The 13430-nt window shown below is 42.0% G+C and overlaps 1 protein-coding gene across 1 annotated transcript in view; it reads left to right on the plus strand.

The window, feature by feature from the left end:
* notch2 (notch receptor 2) overlaps positions 1 to 11111 on the plus strand; it is a 47677-nt gene extending 36566 nt beyond the window's left edge. The window contains exons 21-35 of the mRNA XM_032527080.1: positions 222 to 375; positions 671 to 855; positions 1013 to 1145; positions 1253 to 1504; positions 2141 to 2253; positions 3335 to 3864; positions 3981 to 4325; positions 4463 to 4605; positions 4726 to 4930; positions 5240 to 5327; positions 5484 to 5637; positions 5720 to 6039; positions 6300 to 6447; positions 7229 to 7326; positions 7554 to 11111. Of these exons, the coding sequence (XP_032382971.1) occupies positions 222 to 375; positions 671 to 855; positions 1013 to 1145; positions 1253 to 1504; positions 2141 to 2253; positions 3335 to 3864; positions 3981 to 4325; positions 4463 to 4605; positions 4726 to 4930; positions 5240 to 5327; positions 5484 to 5637; positions 5720 to 6039; positions 6300 to 6447; positions 7229 to 7326; positions 7554 to 8984 (4299 nt within the window). The 3' untranslated portion in view covers positions 8985 to 11111. The remainder of the gene's footprint in view (positions 1 to 221; positions 376 to 670; positions 856 to 1012; positions 1146 to 1252; positions 1505 to 2140; positions 2254 to 3334; positions 3865 to 3980; positions 4326 to 4462; positions 4606 to 4725; positions 4931 to 5239; positions 5328 to 5483; positions 5638 to 5719; positions 6040 to 6299; positions 6448 to 7228; positions 7327 to 7553) is intronic.
* The last annotated feature ends 2319 nt before the right edge of the window (positions 11112 to 13430 follow it).

The raw sequence follows: 13430 nt of genomic DNA on the forward strand, positions 1-13430 counted from the left end.
TTGGTCTACATTAATACAGTCGGATGAAATAGAACAAGTGGTCCACACACACAAAACTGAAGAAGGCTTGACAATTTGAAAGTTGAGTTGGGTTGGATGCACCCAACTTAAAGTATCAAACTCAAGAAGATGGCTGTCTTTCTTCTTCTTCTGTCCTTCTCTCTGTAACAATTACAGCCCAAAGTGTAACTCTCTTTTTTTCCGTTTTCTTTTGTACGCAGAACTTTGTGAACCTCTGCAGCCAGGTGCACTGTCACAACAGCGGCTCCTGCTCTCAGACATCGACCTCCTGGACCTGCCACTGTCAAATGGGATGGACAGGACTTTACTGTGACGTCCCCAACATGTCCTGCCGGGACTTTGCTGCCAGGGAGGGTGAGGAACTATTTCCGTTGAGTTGTTATCTCAACAACTAACAACACAATATATACAATTAGGATAAGGGCAGATGTCCTCCCCACAATACAGTAATGAGGAATTTCTCTTAGTCACCGCAGTTGCATTGTAGCTGAACAAACTTACGATTGACATGTGTTCACTACAGCTGGACCAAGAGACTTTTGTTTTTCTGCCCACAGTTTTATCAGACCATACCTTTTAAAATAAACAATAATTGCACATCTTCACATTGTTTTTCACTATATGACCCTTCTTTGCTAAATTACTCTAGGTGTGGAAGTGGAAAATGTGTGTAAGAACGCCGGTCGGTGTGTGAATGTGGGGAATTCCCACCGGTGTCACTGCCAGCCAGGATATACGGGCAGCTACTGTGAAGAGATGGTCGATGAGTGCCAGTCAAACCCTTGTCGCAACGGGGCTACATGCAAGGACTATCAGGGCACATACGAGTGCATAGTAAGTAAATTCTCAGCTGTACATGTTTGTTGCTGGTATATGTGTGCATGATGTGTATGTTTTTAAAGCTTTTATGTTACAAGTTGTATGTTTATAACAAACAATTTCCCCACAGCACACAATGAGCTAACCTCTTTGTCTTGTTTCATTGCTCCAGTGTAAAGCAGGCTACCAGGGGGTGAACTGTGAGTATGATGTTGATGAATGCCATTCTAGGCCGTGTCACCACGGAGGAACCTGTATCAACCTCATTAACCGCTTCACCTGCGCCTGCCCACCCGGAACACATGGTCAGTCTGAATATTGCATACGTATACACACAGGACGACTAAAACGGTCCTTTTAAGCATTTATAAAGCAGATGCAGTGCTTTACTTGTCTGTTCACTGCTCTGTAGGGCTCCAGTGCGAGGTGAACGTGGATGACTGCGCCCCCAAGCCTGGCTCCTCTGAACCTCGCTGTCTGAATGGAGGACAGTGTATTGACGGTGTGGGCCGTTACACATGCTCCTGCCCTCCAGGATTCGTTGGAGAACACTGTGAGGGGGATCTCAATGAATGCCTGTCTGGCCCCTGCCAAGCCCCCGGCAGCCTTGACTGTGTGCAGCAGGTCAACGATTACCAGTGTCGCTGTCGCCTGGGATACACGGGTATGTTTGTATTAGCCGCTCAAAAGGGACATCATAACAGCACCATACTGTATAGTATAGAAACTAGTTACCTGCAGGATCTTTGCTAGGCTAAGCTAACATTGGGGGCGTCAGACAGAGTTACAGCACGCACAATGAGAAGGTTATGTATGGACTTGTCTAACTCTGGGGGATACGGTAAATAAGCTAAAGTCCCAATATGTTGGCGTGTTCCTTTAACCGTTGCACGTATGTTACAAGGTAAATTATTTTTTTTAACTTTAAACAAAAATTGTGCAGTTTTGAATGTTTTATTTTTATTTGTTTATGTCCATAAAGTTCAGCAAACGTGAATTAAAAAACAGATGATTGGTGTGTTCATAATACCCGGTGTGAAAATGTTTTTATCTATTTATTAATCACTATAGTAGTTGGTCAGCACCGATACCTAAGTTCTTATTTTGTTCTCCTGATCCTCCCGTGTTGTGAGAATGACAGATAAAGTATATATCTATCTTTCTATCTGTCTATCCATCTTAGGTCTTTTTATGTTAGAAAACTAGCAAGGCATTCATGTTTTTGTCTCAAGGGTTTCAATAATGTGAATGTTTTGGTAATCCTGCAAAGTGTTTCAGTTGTTGATGAATTCATTTTCAGGTCGTCATTGTGAGTCCATGGTGGATCTGTGTGTGTCTAAGCCGTGCCACAACGGTGCTGTCTGCTCTATGAACATGAGTTCAGTACATGGCTACACCTGCTCCTGTGTTCCCGTAAGTTTCTCAAATGTCACTCGTTTTCCTGGCATCATAAGAAACAGAAACATGGTGTCAATTGATTTTCCTCATTTATGTTCGCTTCCTGTATAACACTTTTTCTATTCATTTCCCAGTGCAAACAAGCTTTGTGCTCTCATTCCTCATAATCATGTCAAGCTATAAGTTCATGTTTTTTTACATCAAATTCTTAATTGACAGTGCTGGGCTTGTCAATCTTTCACATAACTATTGGCATACATATGCATATTTTGGGGGGGTTTCTGTCTTGATTTGTGCTCATAAGACACAAAGTTAAGTGTGAACTGGATGCAAATTAGTGTGGAAATAATTGGCAGCTAGCAGTGGTACGAAAATACAAAACACTTGTGTTGACAGGGCTGTCAGATATTGTGTTACAATCTATTAACACAAAAAAAAACAATCCATACCAGTAATGTTCCTCCATTTTCTTGGTATATTCTTATATGGTCCATTTGCTACAGCACATCCCTCCAGACTCAACTATCAAACTGTGAATGTCAACTTTAGTTAATAAGGAACACAGCTTATGTTAAATGTGTAATTAACATTTTTATATTTAAAATGTTAACAATCACCAAAATTCTATCAAATCTATAACAGAACACAGCGTTTTAGTATATAAAAGGGTGGTGCATGGTGCATTTGTGATGCTTATAATCACCTAAGTCTTAAGAGGATATTGGATCTATTTCATTAATCTGTTATTAATTGTAGATAGATATACTCAGTGAAGGGTGGCTGACATGACTACCTCAGTGTTTCCTTTCTTTTGCTCTCAGATTGGATACCAATCTCTTCAAACTAAATGCTTGTTTTTCTCTGCATTAACATCTTGCTCCCTCTCTTATTCTCATGCTTGCTTCAGAGGGCCACACCATGGCTCAGGTATAGTAGCAGCAGATTTGTAAAACCTAGATGTACATTAGTTATAATAGTTTGCTTCATTAAACGTCAGCTGCCAAGTTTTATTGTCTCTTTACAAATGTGTAGCCAAGTCTAACTTTTGAAATGACCATATTACTATCACATTTCAACAACATGTTATGTTTTATAGGGCTTTACTGGGTTCAACTGTGGCGAAATAGAACACTACAATTGCATGAAGCTACGTTGCCAGAATGGTGGGCGCTGTGTGGAGTCACCAGGCCACCTGTACTGCCAGTGCCAGCCAGGCTTCAGTGGACCACACTGTGAGAACGAACAGAGGTGTCCATGGCGCTGCCAAAATGGAGGCACCTGTATCAGAGACCCATCCAACCAGTACCAGTTTAGCTGCCGCTGCCCCATTAACTTCTCCGGAAGAACCTGTGAGAACAAACTACTCACACCACGCACTCCTACCTGCCCCTATGTGCTGTGTGAGAAGCATTCTGGGGATGAAGTGTGTGACGCTCAGTGCAACAACCATGAATGTCAGTGGGATGGAGGCGACTGCTCGCTCAACTGGGAGAATCCTTGGGATAACTGCTCCTCCACTGTTCCCTGCTGGGATCTCTTTAAGAATGGACATTGTGACAAGGAGTGTGACAACCCTGGGTGCCTCTTTGACAGCTTTGAGTGCCAGGAGACCCCACCGTCCTGCAAGTATGTGACCCTTCTCTTTATTTGTGTAATTGCTGTTGCAGTTAGGTATATAAAGTCCAAAGCATTTTGAAGCCAAATCACTAAACAGCCACCCTCTTTGGTCTGTGTATTTTCAGGTATGACAAGTACTGCGCAGACCACTTTGGGAACGGCATCTGTGACCAGAGCTGCTACACGGAGGCTTGTGGCTGGGACGGCCTGGACTGCTCAGCTGACATTCCAGCCAAAGTAGTGGATGGCACGCTGGTCATTGTGGTCCGGCTGCAGCCTGAGGAGCTGCTTGGAGACTTAAGGGGTTTCTTGCGCGCCCTAGGAGCCCTGCTGCACACCAACGTGCAGGTGAAGCTGGATGAAAATAAGAAACCAATGGTGTACGCTTACTATGGGGTAGGGCAGGAGGACCAGGGACGACATTTACAGAAGAGAAGGAGCAAGCGGGAGCTGGACAGGGAGGTTATTGGGTAAGGATAGTTAATGTTTGGGTCCTCACATAATTTCTCGTCTTTCAAGCTCTCTTATAATTCTCAGTAGCAGAAATGAAATAAATGAACTGCTTGTCATTAACAGTCTTTGTATATTTACATGTTTGTCTGCGCAGATCTGTGGTTTACCTGGAACTCGATAACCGTGAATGTTCCCAGAGCTCTGTCGACTGTTTCTCCAGCACTAATGAGGCTGCATCATTTATTGCAGCAGCACACATCAAGGCTGAACTGCCTTACCCTCTGGTGTCTGTTGACAGTAAGTAGGCCTGTCATTCAACAGTTAATGGAATTTACCTTGTTTGAATTTAGTTTGTTTATGTAAAAACCAAAATCCAATGATTACAAAACATCTGGTATTAAGACTTGTTTTTTTCAGGTGACCCTACAGTTCCCCCTCCGCTACCGTGGCTGATAATCGTGGTTGGAGTTGCAGTGGTTATTATTCTGCTTATCTTAGTGCTTGGGATGCTAGCAGCCAAGAGGAAGCACAAACATGGCATCCTGTGGCTGCCTGATGGCTTCATGGCCAATAAGAATGATAAAAGGAGAGAGCCTGTCGGACAAGATGACTTTGACATGAAGTGAGTGGATATACAGACCAACAGCTTGTGTTAGAGATAATTTAAAACAAGATATATGAAAACAACTACTGGGTGAGAATTCATATCAGAGTGAAAAGTGAAATCTAAGGTTTCTCAGTTGATCTCGGGGACGTGAGAAATACGAAGTATTCCTCCTAAGAGTTCAGTTGCATCGGTAGAAGACTGCCCAGTGAGCAATACTGCTGTTTGATTGAGTGTAAGACATAGCATGCATGCTGTGTCCTGGAATAAATATAAGCAGAATAAAATGTAACTGTCGCTTAAACTTTTGTCTCTTTCTCATATCAGAAATTTCAAGACCCATGATGGAGCCATGATTGATGGAGGTCAGAGTCAGAGATGGCTGGATGACGAGGTCCCATCCAAGAAACCAAGAGTAAGTGAATTGAGAAAGAAAACGGAATGGTTCAAGTAAAGCTAATGGATTGGAGTAGTTTTAAAGTAAATTGGGTAAGGGATGTTTGGAACTTGAGGGAAGTTTTTTGGGTTGTCGTAATTGTTGTTTTTTAAGCTGCTTTGGGTTTTTTTATAGACTGAAGACAAACCCTTGCTGCCCATCCCTATGGATGGAGGTGTTGACCGGAGAGAGTGGACCCTGCAGCACCGCAAGGCTGCTGACATCTCGCTGACTCCCCCACAGGCCGACCTGGATGCTGACTGTCTGGATGTAAATGTCAAGGGACCTGGTGAGAAATATGTATTTCTAAACTTCCCGATCCAGTAACTTTTTTTAAGAACTTCTATAATATTGACTGTATTTTCTCTCAGATGGCTTCACCCCACTGATGTTAGCATCACTGCGTAATGGTGGAGGGCCGGACTGCAGCCTGCATGGAGAAGAGGAGGAAGAGAGTGGAGGAGATGAACCAGGACCAAGTGTCATTTCAGACCTTATCGCTCAGGGTGCTTCTTTAATGGCTCAGACTGATCGTACCGGAGAAACGGCGCTCCACCTGGCTGCCCGCTACGCCAGGGCTGATGCTGCTAAGAGATTGCTGGACGCTGGAGCTGATCCCAACGCCCATGACAACATGGGCAGAACTCCGCTGCATGCTGCCGTGGCAGCCGATGCCCAGGGAGTCTTCCAGGTGAGACATTTGTGTGATCATAATTGGTTAAAAACTTGAAGTGAGTTTAAAATAGGTCAGACAAACAATTCTACCATTGTAATAATAATAATAATAATACATTTTATTTAAAGACGCCTTTCATGGCACTAGTAATGTTAGTAATGTAACTGTAATTGTAAACAAAGGTAATTCCTATGAACAGATAATTGTGAAATCTGCATCCCTATTATCCGTCATGTATTTTTCATCATATCTAATGTACCTTTGTCTTCTCTCAGATTCTGATCCGTAATCGTGCAACAGAACTGGATGCCCGAATGAATGACGGCACCACTCCACTGGTCCTAGCAGCCAGGCTAGCTGTGGAGGGCATGGTGGAAGAGCTGATCCACTGCCATGCTGACATCAATGCTGTAGACGACCATGGTCAGCCAACTTTTAATATGTTTACTATTCCCGTGGAATGTCTCTTTTTAGTACTGTAGGTCTGGTGTGAGCATTTCATGACCGCAGGTATTTGGATTACAATATAGCTCATACTGAAACTGCAGTATTAACATGAAGAAGCATGCTAGTGGGTAAGCAGGACAAGCTTATTAGATCCATCCATGCAAATTGGAAGTGTTAAAGGTGCTCTAAGCGATGTCTTTCATGTTTTAGGCAGGTTTGGTACATACAGGAAACATCTCCTCACTATCCACTAGCAGCCTGTCCCCAGAACACACTGTAAAAAAACACGGTCTCTATAGACTGCCCGGGGTCTACACACGACAACAAAAACAAACTGTGCCCACCTGAACCACGAAGCATACACAGCCAGTGTTCCTGCCAAAAACCAACAGGAAGGATTTAGGAGTGGGGGTTGGGGGGGTTAGTGTGCATAAGCACAGAAGGAAGGGGACGGGATGAGGAGGGAGGGACGAGCTGGTCTCGTTTTGTTTGAAAATACTTCTAATGTCAAGAAGTAACGTCGCCCACCATCGCTTAGAGCACCTTTAAGGGTGGGAAACCGTAAAGACACTGTAATGCTTGATGCAGTCCTTTAAAATCTAGTACAATAGTAACATTTAAAACTTGAAGAGCTTTGATTAGTCACAGAAAAATGATCATGAATGGAATGTAACGTAATAAAAAACTAAATTGTAAGGATTTTATTCTGGTTAAACATGGATGTGCTTTGTCTTTTGTCACCTTCCCAACATTTTAGGCAAATCCGCTCTGCACTGGGCAGCTGCAGTTAATAATGTGGAGGCCACTCTTGTGCTTTTGAAGAACGGAGCCAACCGGGACATGCAAGACAATAAGGTTTGTTGTTGTGTTTTCATTTCTGCTATTTCCATCCATTGTTCTTCGTTTGTGTGCTGATAAACAAATGTACAACGTTGTATTTAATCTAAATAAAATGTATCCATCAGACTTTTGTTCAGAGATTTATTTAATTTTATTAATTTTGTTGCACAGGTTAAATTGAGACTCCACTCAAAACAGATCTTTTGTGTATTAAAACTGGCTGCTTGCTGTGTTTCCTTCAGGAGGAGACCCCCCTGTTTCTTGCAGCCAGAGAAGGCAGCTTTGAGGCAGCTCAGGTTCTCCTTGACCACTACTCCAACCGTGACATCACCGATCACCTGGATCGGCTGCCCCGCGATACCGCTCAAGAACGCATGCATCATGACATAGTGCGTCTGCTGGACCAGTACAATTTGGTTCACAGTCCACACAATGGGCCTAACCACATGGGCGGAGGAGGAAACTCCTCCATTATGTGTGGGGCCAACGGAGCAGGCTACATCGGCATGCGCCCCGGGCCGCAGGGCAAGAAGAGTAGGAGGGGCGGAGGTGGCGCAAAGGTGGGAGGTGTTGGCGGGGGAGCTAAGGAGCTAAAAGACATGAAGGCAAAGAGAAGAAAGAAGCCCGCTGGAGGAGAGGGGCCGGGTGTGAGTGCTGGAGTGGGAGGAGGAAGTGGAGGAGGTACAGGCGGAGGGAATGCAAATGGTGTCAAGGCAGCAGGAGGACTTCCAGAGAGCTCTGTCACCATGTCACCAGTTGACTCCCTGGAATCACCACACTCGTACACGGGCGACGTGTCCAGCGCTGCCTCCACCACAGTAAACTCCCCTCCCCTCCTGAGCAGCCCCACCTCCCGACCAATGCTGCCCCCCGTCAGCCACATGCTGGGACAGCAGCAGAGCTGGGTGGGTATGACCAAGCACGGCTACAGCGGCCACATGTTGGGCCTCGTGTCGCACCAGATGGGGGGTTCTCATCCCGGCATGGGCCAACACCACAACCAGGGCCCGATGCTGACTCCCATGAATGTAACCATGAGCAGAGAGCAGCTGCCGCCCATCGTCACGTTTCAGATGATGCCCCCTGGAAGAGGCCAGGCCATGCTGAAGCAGCCTCAGCCAGGGCAGGTACAGGTCACGCAGTCCCAAGGGCAGAACCAGAATCAGGGTCACTCCCAGCAAGGGCCAGGCCACCTTCGATGCTCCCAGGGTATGATGTATAAGGTGCCTGAGCAGATGAGTATGGCGCACGGGCTCTCCCACGCCCTGCAGCACCCCCACAGCCACGGGGGGATTGAGGGCCAGTCTCGACCGCTGCCCTCCTATCCACCCATGCAGAGCCCTGTGGATAAGTACCCCACTCCCCCCTCCCAGCACAGTTACACCACCACTAGCTCAGAGGGCACCACCCCCGGCCACTCTGCCCACCCACCCAGCGAGCACCCATATCTCACCCCTTCACCCGAGTCCCCAGACCCTTGGTCGTCCTCTTCACCACACTCCAACTCTGACTGGTCTGACGTCACCACCAGCCCCACCCCCCGGGGGAACCCCCACCACGCACTGCCGTCTTCACATCACACACACATTCCAGAGCAGGTGCAGCTGCAGTCGCAACAGGTGCAGCAGGCCTCTCAACAGCCTCAGCACGGTAACATGCAGGTTTTTGCGTAGGCCGGCCCGAGGAAAGCATAAACAGACTGACTTTGGGGTTCTGTGTAGTTGAATAACAACACATAGTAACTCATACAGTGCTTTTCTCACGTCTCGTTAATTCTTTCTTTGTTCTTCATTATAATAATCAGTCACTTCCCCTTTCATGCTTTTTTCTCCTCTTTGCACTTAAGATGCTTAAGATGTTTGTACAGTTTCTAAAACGTCATTGAGTACTATCAGTTAGATATCAAAAGTTCTCATTACCAAAAAACAAGCAGTTTTTATGTCGCTCTGCCATCCCAGCCGAGCATCCTCTGCTCTCTGTTGGCGAAGTCAACACATTTTTCTTTTTCGGCCTTCGGCACCCAAACACAAACTGTTAATTGAGGGATCAATGAGGAAGTGCCGACCAGATGGCGGCCGGCTGGTATTGTATCAGAAAAACAGACTGTTCAGAAGGACTCTATGACATGACAAAAGACATTCTGCATCAATATTGTCTGTTTTGTAGGACATTGTCATTTCGCTCTGCTATATGCTATCCTTATGTGTTGTTTAATGTGATAAGCCTGCCAATACTAACTCGTCGTTGCAACCATTCACTCTACTTTTTAAATACGGTGGATGACATTCAGTTGATGGTTTAATTCAGCAAAACTACCTAGTTGTTGCCTTGTTGTTTTTTTATTCATGCTTTGTTCTGTTTTTTATGTGCTAAAGGGGGATTTTTATAAAATGCTGTTGCGTGACTAGAAAGACAAACATTGAGTGAATTACAGATTATGTATAAATGCACACAGACGCATCTTGTTACTAAATGGCTCTACACTTGTGCTAACAACTTAAATATGTATTTACTGCATTGATTACAGTTAATAGATATTAGTGGTTTCCATTAATCAAACCCACAGAAGTTTCAATAAAGGCAGTTTTTCTTTGCATGCTGTAGGTTCAGTGAAGAGTGTATGTATTGAAGGCAGTTACTGTTACCGTGATACAAAAGTTTGGTTTGAATGAAAACCAAATCAGAGTTAATGTGGATGTAGTTATATCACGTCTTGCCACAGCTGGTGCCACTATATGTCGTGAATTGTTGAGGGATTAATTAAGCTTGACAAACTTTATGCAAAAGCATCCATTAGTTTTTAGAATGTTGTATGATGAAATGGACGATTTACAGCACATTCTGCTTGTTATTACTGAGCTCAATTTGGCAAAGACATGTTGACATTTTAAAATGTCTGTTTCTGTTTTTATATGAATTCTGTTCGCACTTCTCGAATGATCCTGAATGTTACAGAGGCGCATGTTTATACCTTTAAACGGCCTCCTTGCTAAATGTTTTCTCTTCCAAAATCATTTAACCAGTTTTGCCTTTTGCTTAACTACAATCAATTTATCTCTGCACCTTTTTAATTGTAATGATTCATAAACCAAGTCTGGAGGTGAGTACGGTATGATAAAGTATGCTGTCTTCCTTCTTAAATATGTTGTAGAACATAGCTTTGTGTGACTGCTCTGTAAACACAGACAATCATTCACTGTATTTGTTACTGTTATTTTTGAAACTTCAAAAAAAGAACATCAGTGTCTCTAAGACCAAATAATTTTTTTCTACCAAAAATGTACATCATGTCCAAATTTATATTAGTTGTTGTCTTCGATTTGGTTATTGTTTTGATCTATAAAATAATAAAGTTAGACACACAGTACACACATTCAATACCAAGAAACGTTTTTGTTTACAGTCTTTGTGTGATCAAACCAAATTATTCACCAATACTCCCAGTACCTGCCAGTTCAGGGTCTTTTTCTATGTACCCGTGATGTCTCTGCAGTTTCAAAAAACGCATGTCCTGTACATTGAGGTACCGTGTCAGTCAGCATTTTTATTAAGAATTGAGCATGTCAGTTCCCATATGCCCGGCCATGTGTCTATTTTCTGTATATAATTTTTTTTTTTGTATTGTACTTTCCTCTGTTAACCAAATAGCCTATAATATACATGCCATATGAAGTAGTTGTTGCCATGTTTGTATAAGGTAGAAGAACTAAAAAGTGATGAAAAAATAAGTTGTCTGTTGTCAAAATACTAAATGATCAACCAAATCTGTTTACTGAAATAAAGCCCAGATCTTCATAGACTTTGCACTTGTCTTTTTTTTTAAATAAACTGTGTATTTGTCCACAAGTTGATACAGTTCAGGACTACCCTGGAAATCCAGAGTTCTGGTAAGAGCACAGTTTGAATTTGCTCAGCGAGTTATTCTGGCATCGAGTAATGCTGCTCATTGACTATACCCTTATAGCTGAGCTGCACCAATCACATCAGTGTATCTGATGTAGGCGGGGCCAGAGGCAAGCTAAACAGATGACGACAGTTTAATCTACCAGTTAGCTCCGCTGATAGCTAAGCGTACGGGTCTCTGGCTACGTCACCCTGTGTGTTGTTGTGATTGGTCGCAGTGTTATTTAATTGCATGCAGTGAGATTTTAAAATGCACGCTTGGTGCCGCCCCTCGAGATAGGCGACTTTCATTACTCGATGCCAGACCCTTAATCTTTTGGATGTGGGTCTGAATTCCCGGGCTAGTTCAGGACAGCAACTTGATTCCATCAATGTATTTCACTGTGCTTCCTCAGAGTACACAATACCGGTTTAATAAATAACCACAAGTTGTATTTGGCCGAAGAAATTATATATGTGCTCTGATCAATCTGAATGAATCTTTCCAATGTAAATTTAACAAATTACCAAAGTTAAAATGTAATATGTTTTGGTCAGTGGTTCAGCCTTGCCCTCTCAGCGCTGTTAGTATCATGGACAATGTTCTACAGTACAGTGTTAGGATATTGAGAATACTAATTAATAAAAGTAAAAATACATTACTATAGTACAGAAACAAGAAACATGTCTTGGCGAAACATTTAAATCTTTTTGCATTTTTATTGAATTACTTGACACAGTGTGTCAACACCCCGTGGTTAGATCAAGAATCAAAAGATCTTATGAAAGAAAGAGATCTTGTTAAACAAGCGGCAGTCATATCTACTTTCAAATCGGACTGGCAAATATATTGTAAACTTAGAAATTGTGTAACTAACTTAAACAGGAAGAAGAAGAAATTGTACTATAAAAACAAAATTACAGAAATCAAACATGATAGTAAACAATTATGGAATACATGGAATAATAAATTACGAGAAAATAATAAATCAACTCCAGCTTATTTTAGAAAACGAAGGTGATTTTCTTACTAAACCAAATGATATAGCAAACTACCTCAATGATTATTTCATAAATAAAATAAATAATCTCAAAAATACTACACAGCTACACAAGACAGATTTGTCAAAAACATTGATAAATAAGACCACAGAACGTAAAACGTAGCTTTAAATTGAAGAGTGTCAGGGTTTCGAAAGTTGAATTACCTCTTAGGAATTGTAAAAACAAATCACCTGGCGTTGACTATCTTGAATATGAGTTGATTAAGCCAATAATTTCAATCATTGCTCCTACCGTTGCTCATATTAATAATGTATGTTTTATGGAAAATATGTGTCTGTGAGCATGGACGATATGTAAAGTTGTGCCAATACCAAAGAATAAGAAAATGCCTTTCTCTGGATCAAACAGTAGACCAATAAGCTTATTACCAATTCTCTGTAAAATAATGGAAAGAGTTGTGTATGAACAGATTCAGTCTTATTTTTTAAATAACTATTTAATTACAGGTTTTCAGCATGCATACAGATGGTTGATGACTGGTTTATGAATATGGAGGAGAAAAAAATAATAGGTGTTGTGATGCTTGATTTTACTGCAGCCTTTAATATAATTGACCACAACTTACTGTTAAAAAACTGGAATATTATGGTTTTTCACACACCGCATTATTACGGATGGAAAGTTATTTGACTGATAGAAGACAATTAGTTAAAAATAGATTTGTGTATTCGCTAATGTTTTTTTTACATAATTTTATAACAAACAAAACACCTTTTATATTATATACAAAACTATCCTTTAGTATTGATACACATCATTATCCAACGAGGCATGTGGTATGAGGTAGTTTTATTTTGAAGTGAAAACTAAATCAATTTAACGTTCAGTCAGGTACAGAGCACTGTGTGAGTGGAATTCTCTCCCAAAGACTATCAAACAAAACTCTCAGTATGTTTTTTTTTTTTAAATCACTTAAGACATACTTACTTCAAAGGAATTCAATATTTAATATCAAAGTAGTTTGTTATAGGGCTTTTGTTATCTTATTTCTTAAAATAGATTTATCTATTCAGAGTGGTGTCTTTTATTTTATTTTTTGTATGAATTGCGTTAACAGTAAGATTTAATTATGATTTGTATTTTCAAATGTTATGTATTTGTGTATAATGCAATGTCACAAAGAGTATTGTCAAAGAACAGATTGTAGGACCCCAGGAAGAATAGCCTTTAGC

Source organism: Etheostoma spectabile, chromosome 9 (assembly GCF_008692095.1).
Source record: "Etheostoma spectabile isolate EspeVRDwgs_2016 chromosome 9, UIUC_Espe_1.0, whole genome shotgun sequence".
NCBI classification, from domain to species: domain Eukaryota; kingdom Metazoa; phylum Chordata; class Actinopteri; order Perciformes; family Percidae; genus Etheostoma; species Etheostoma spectabile.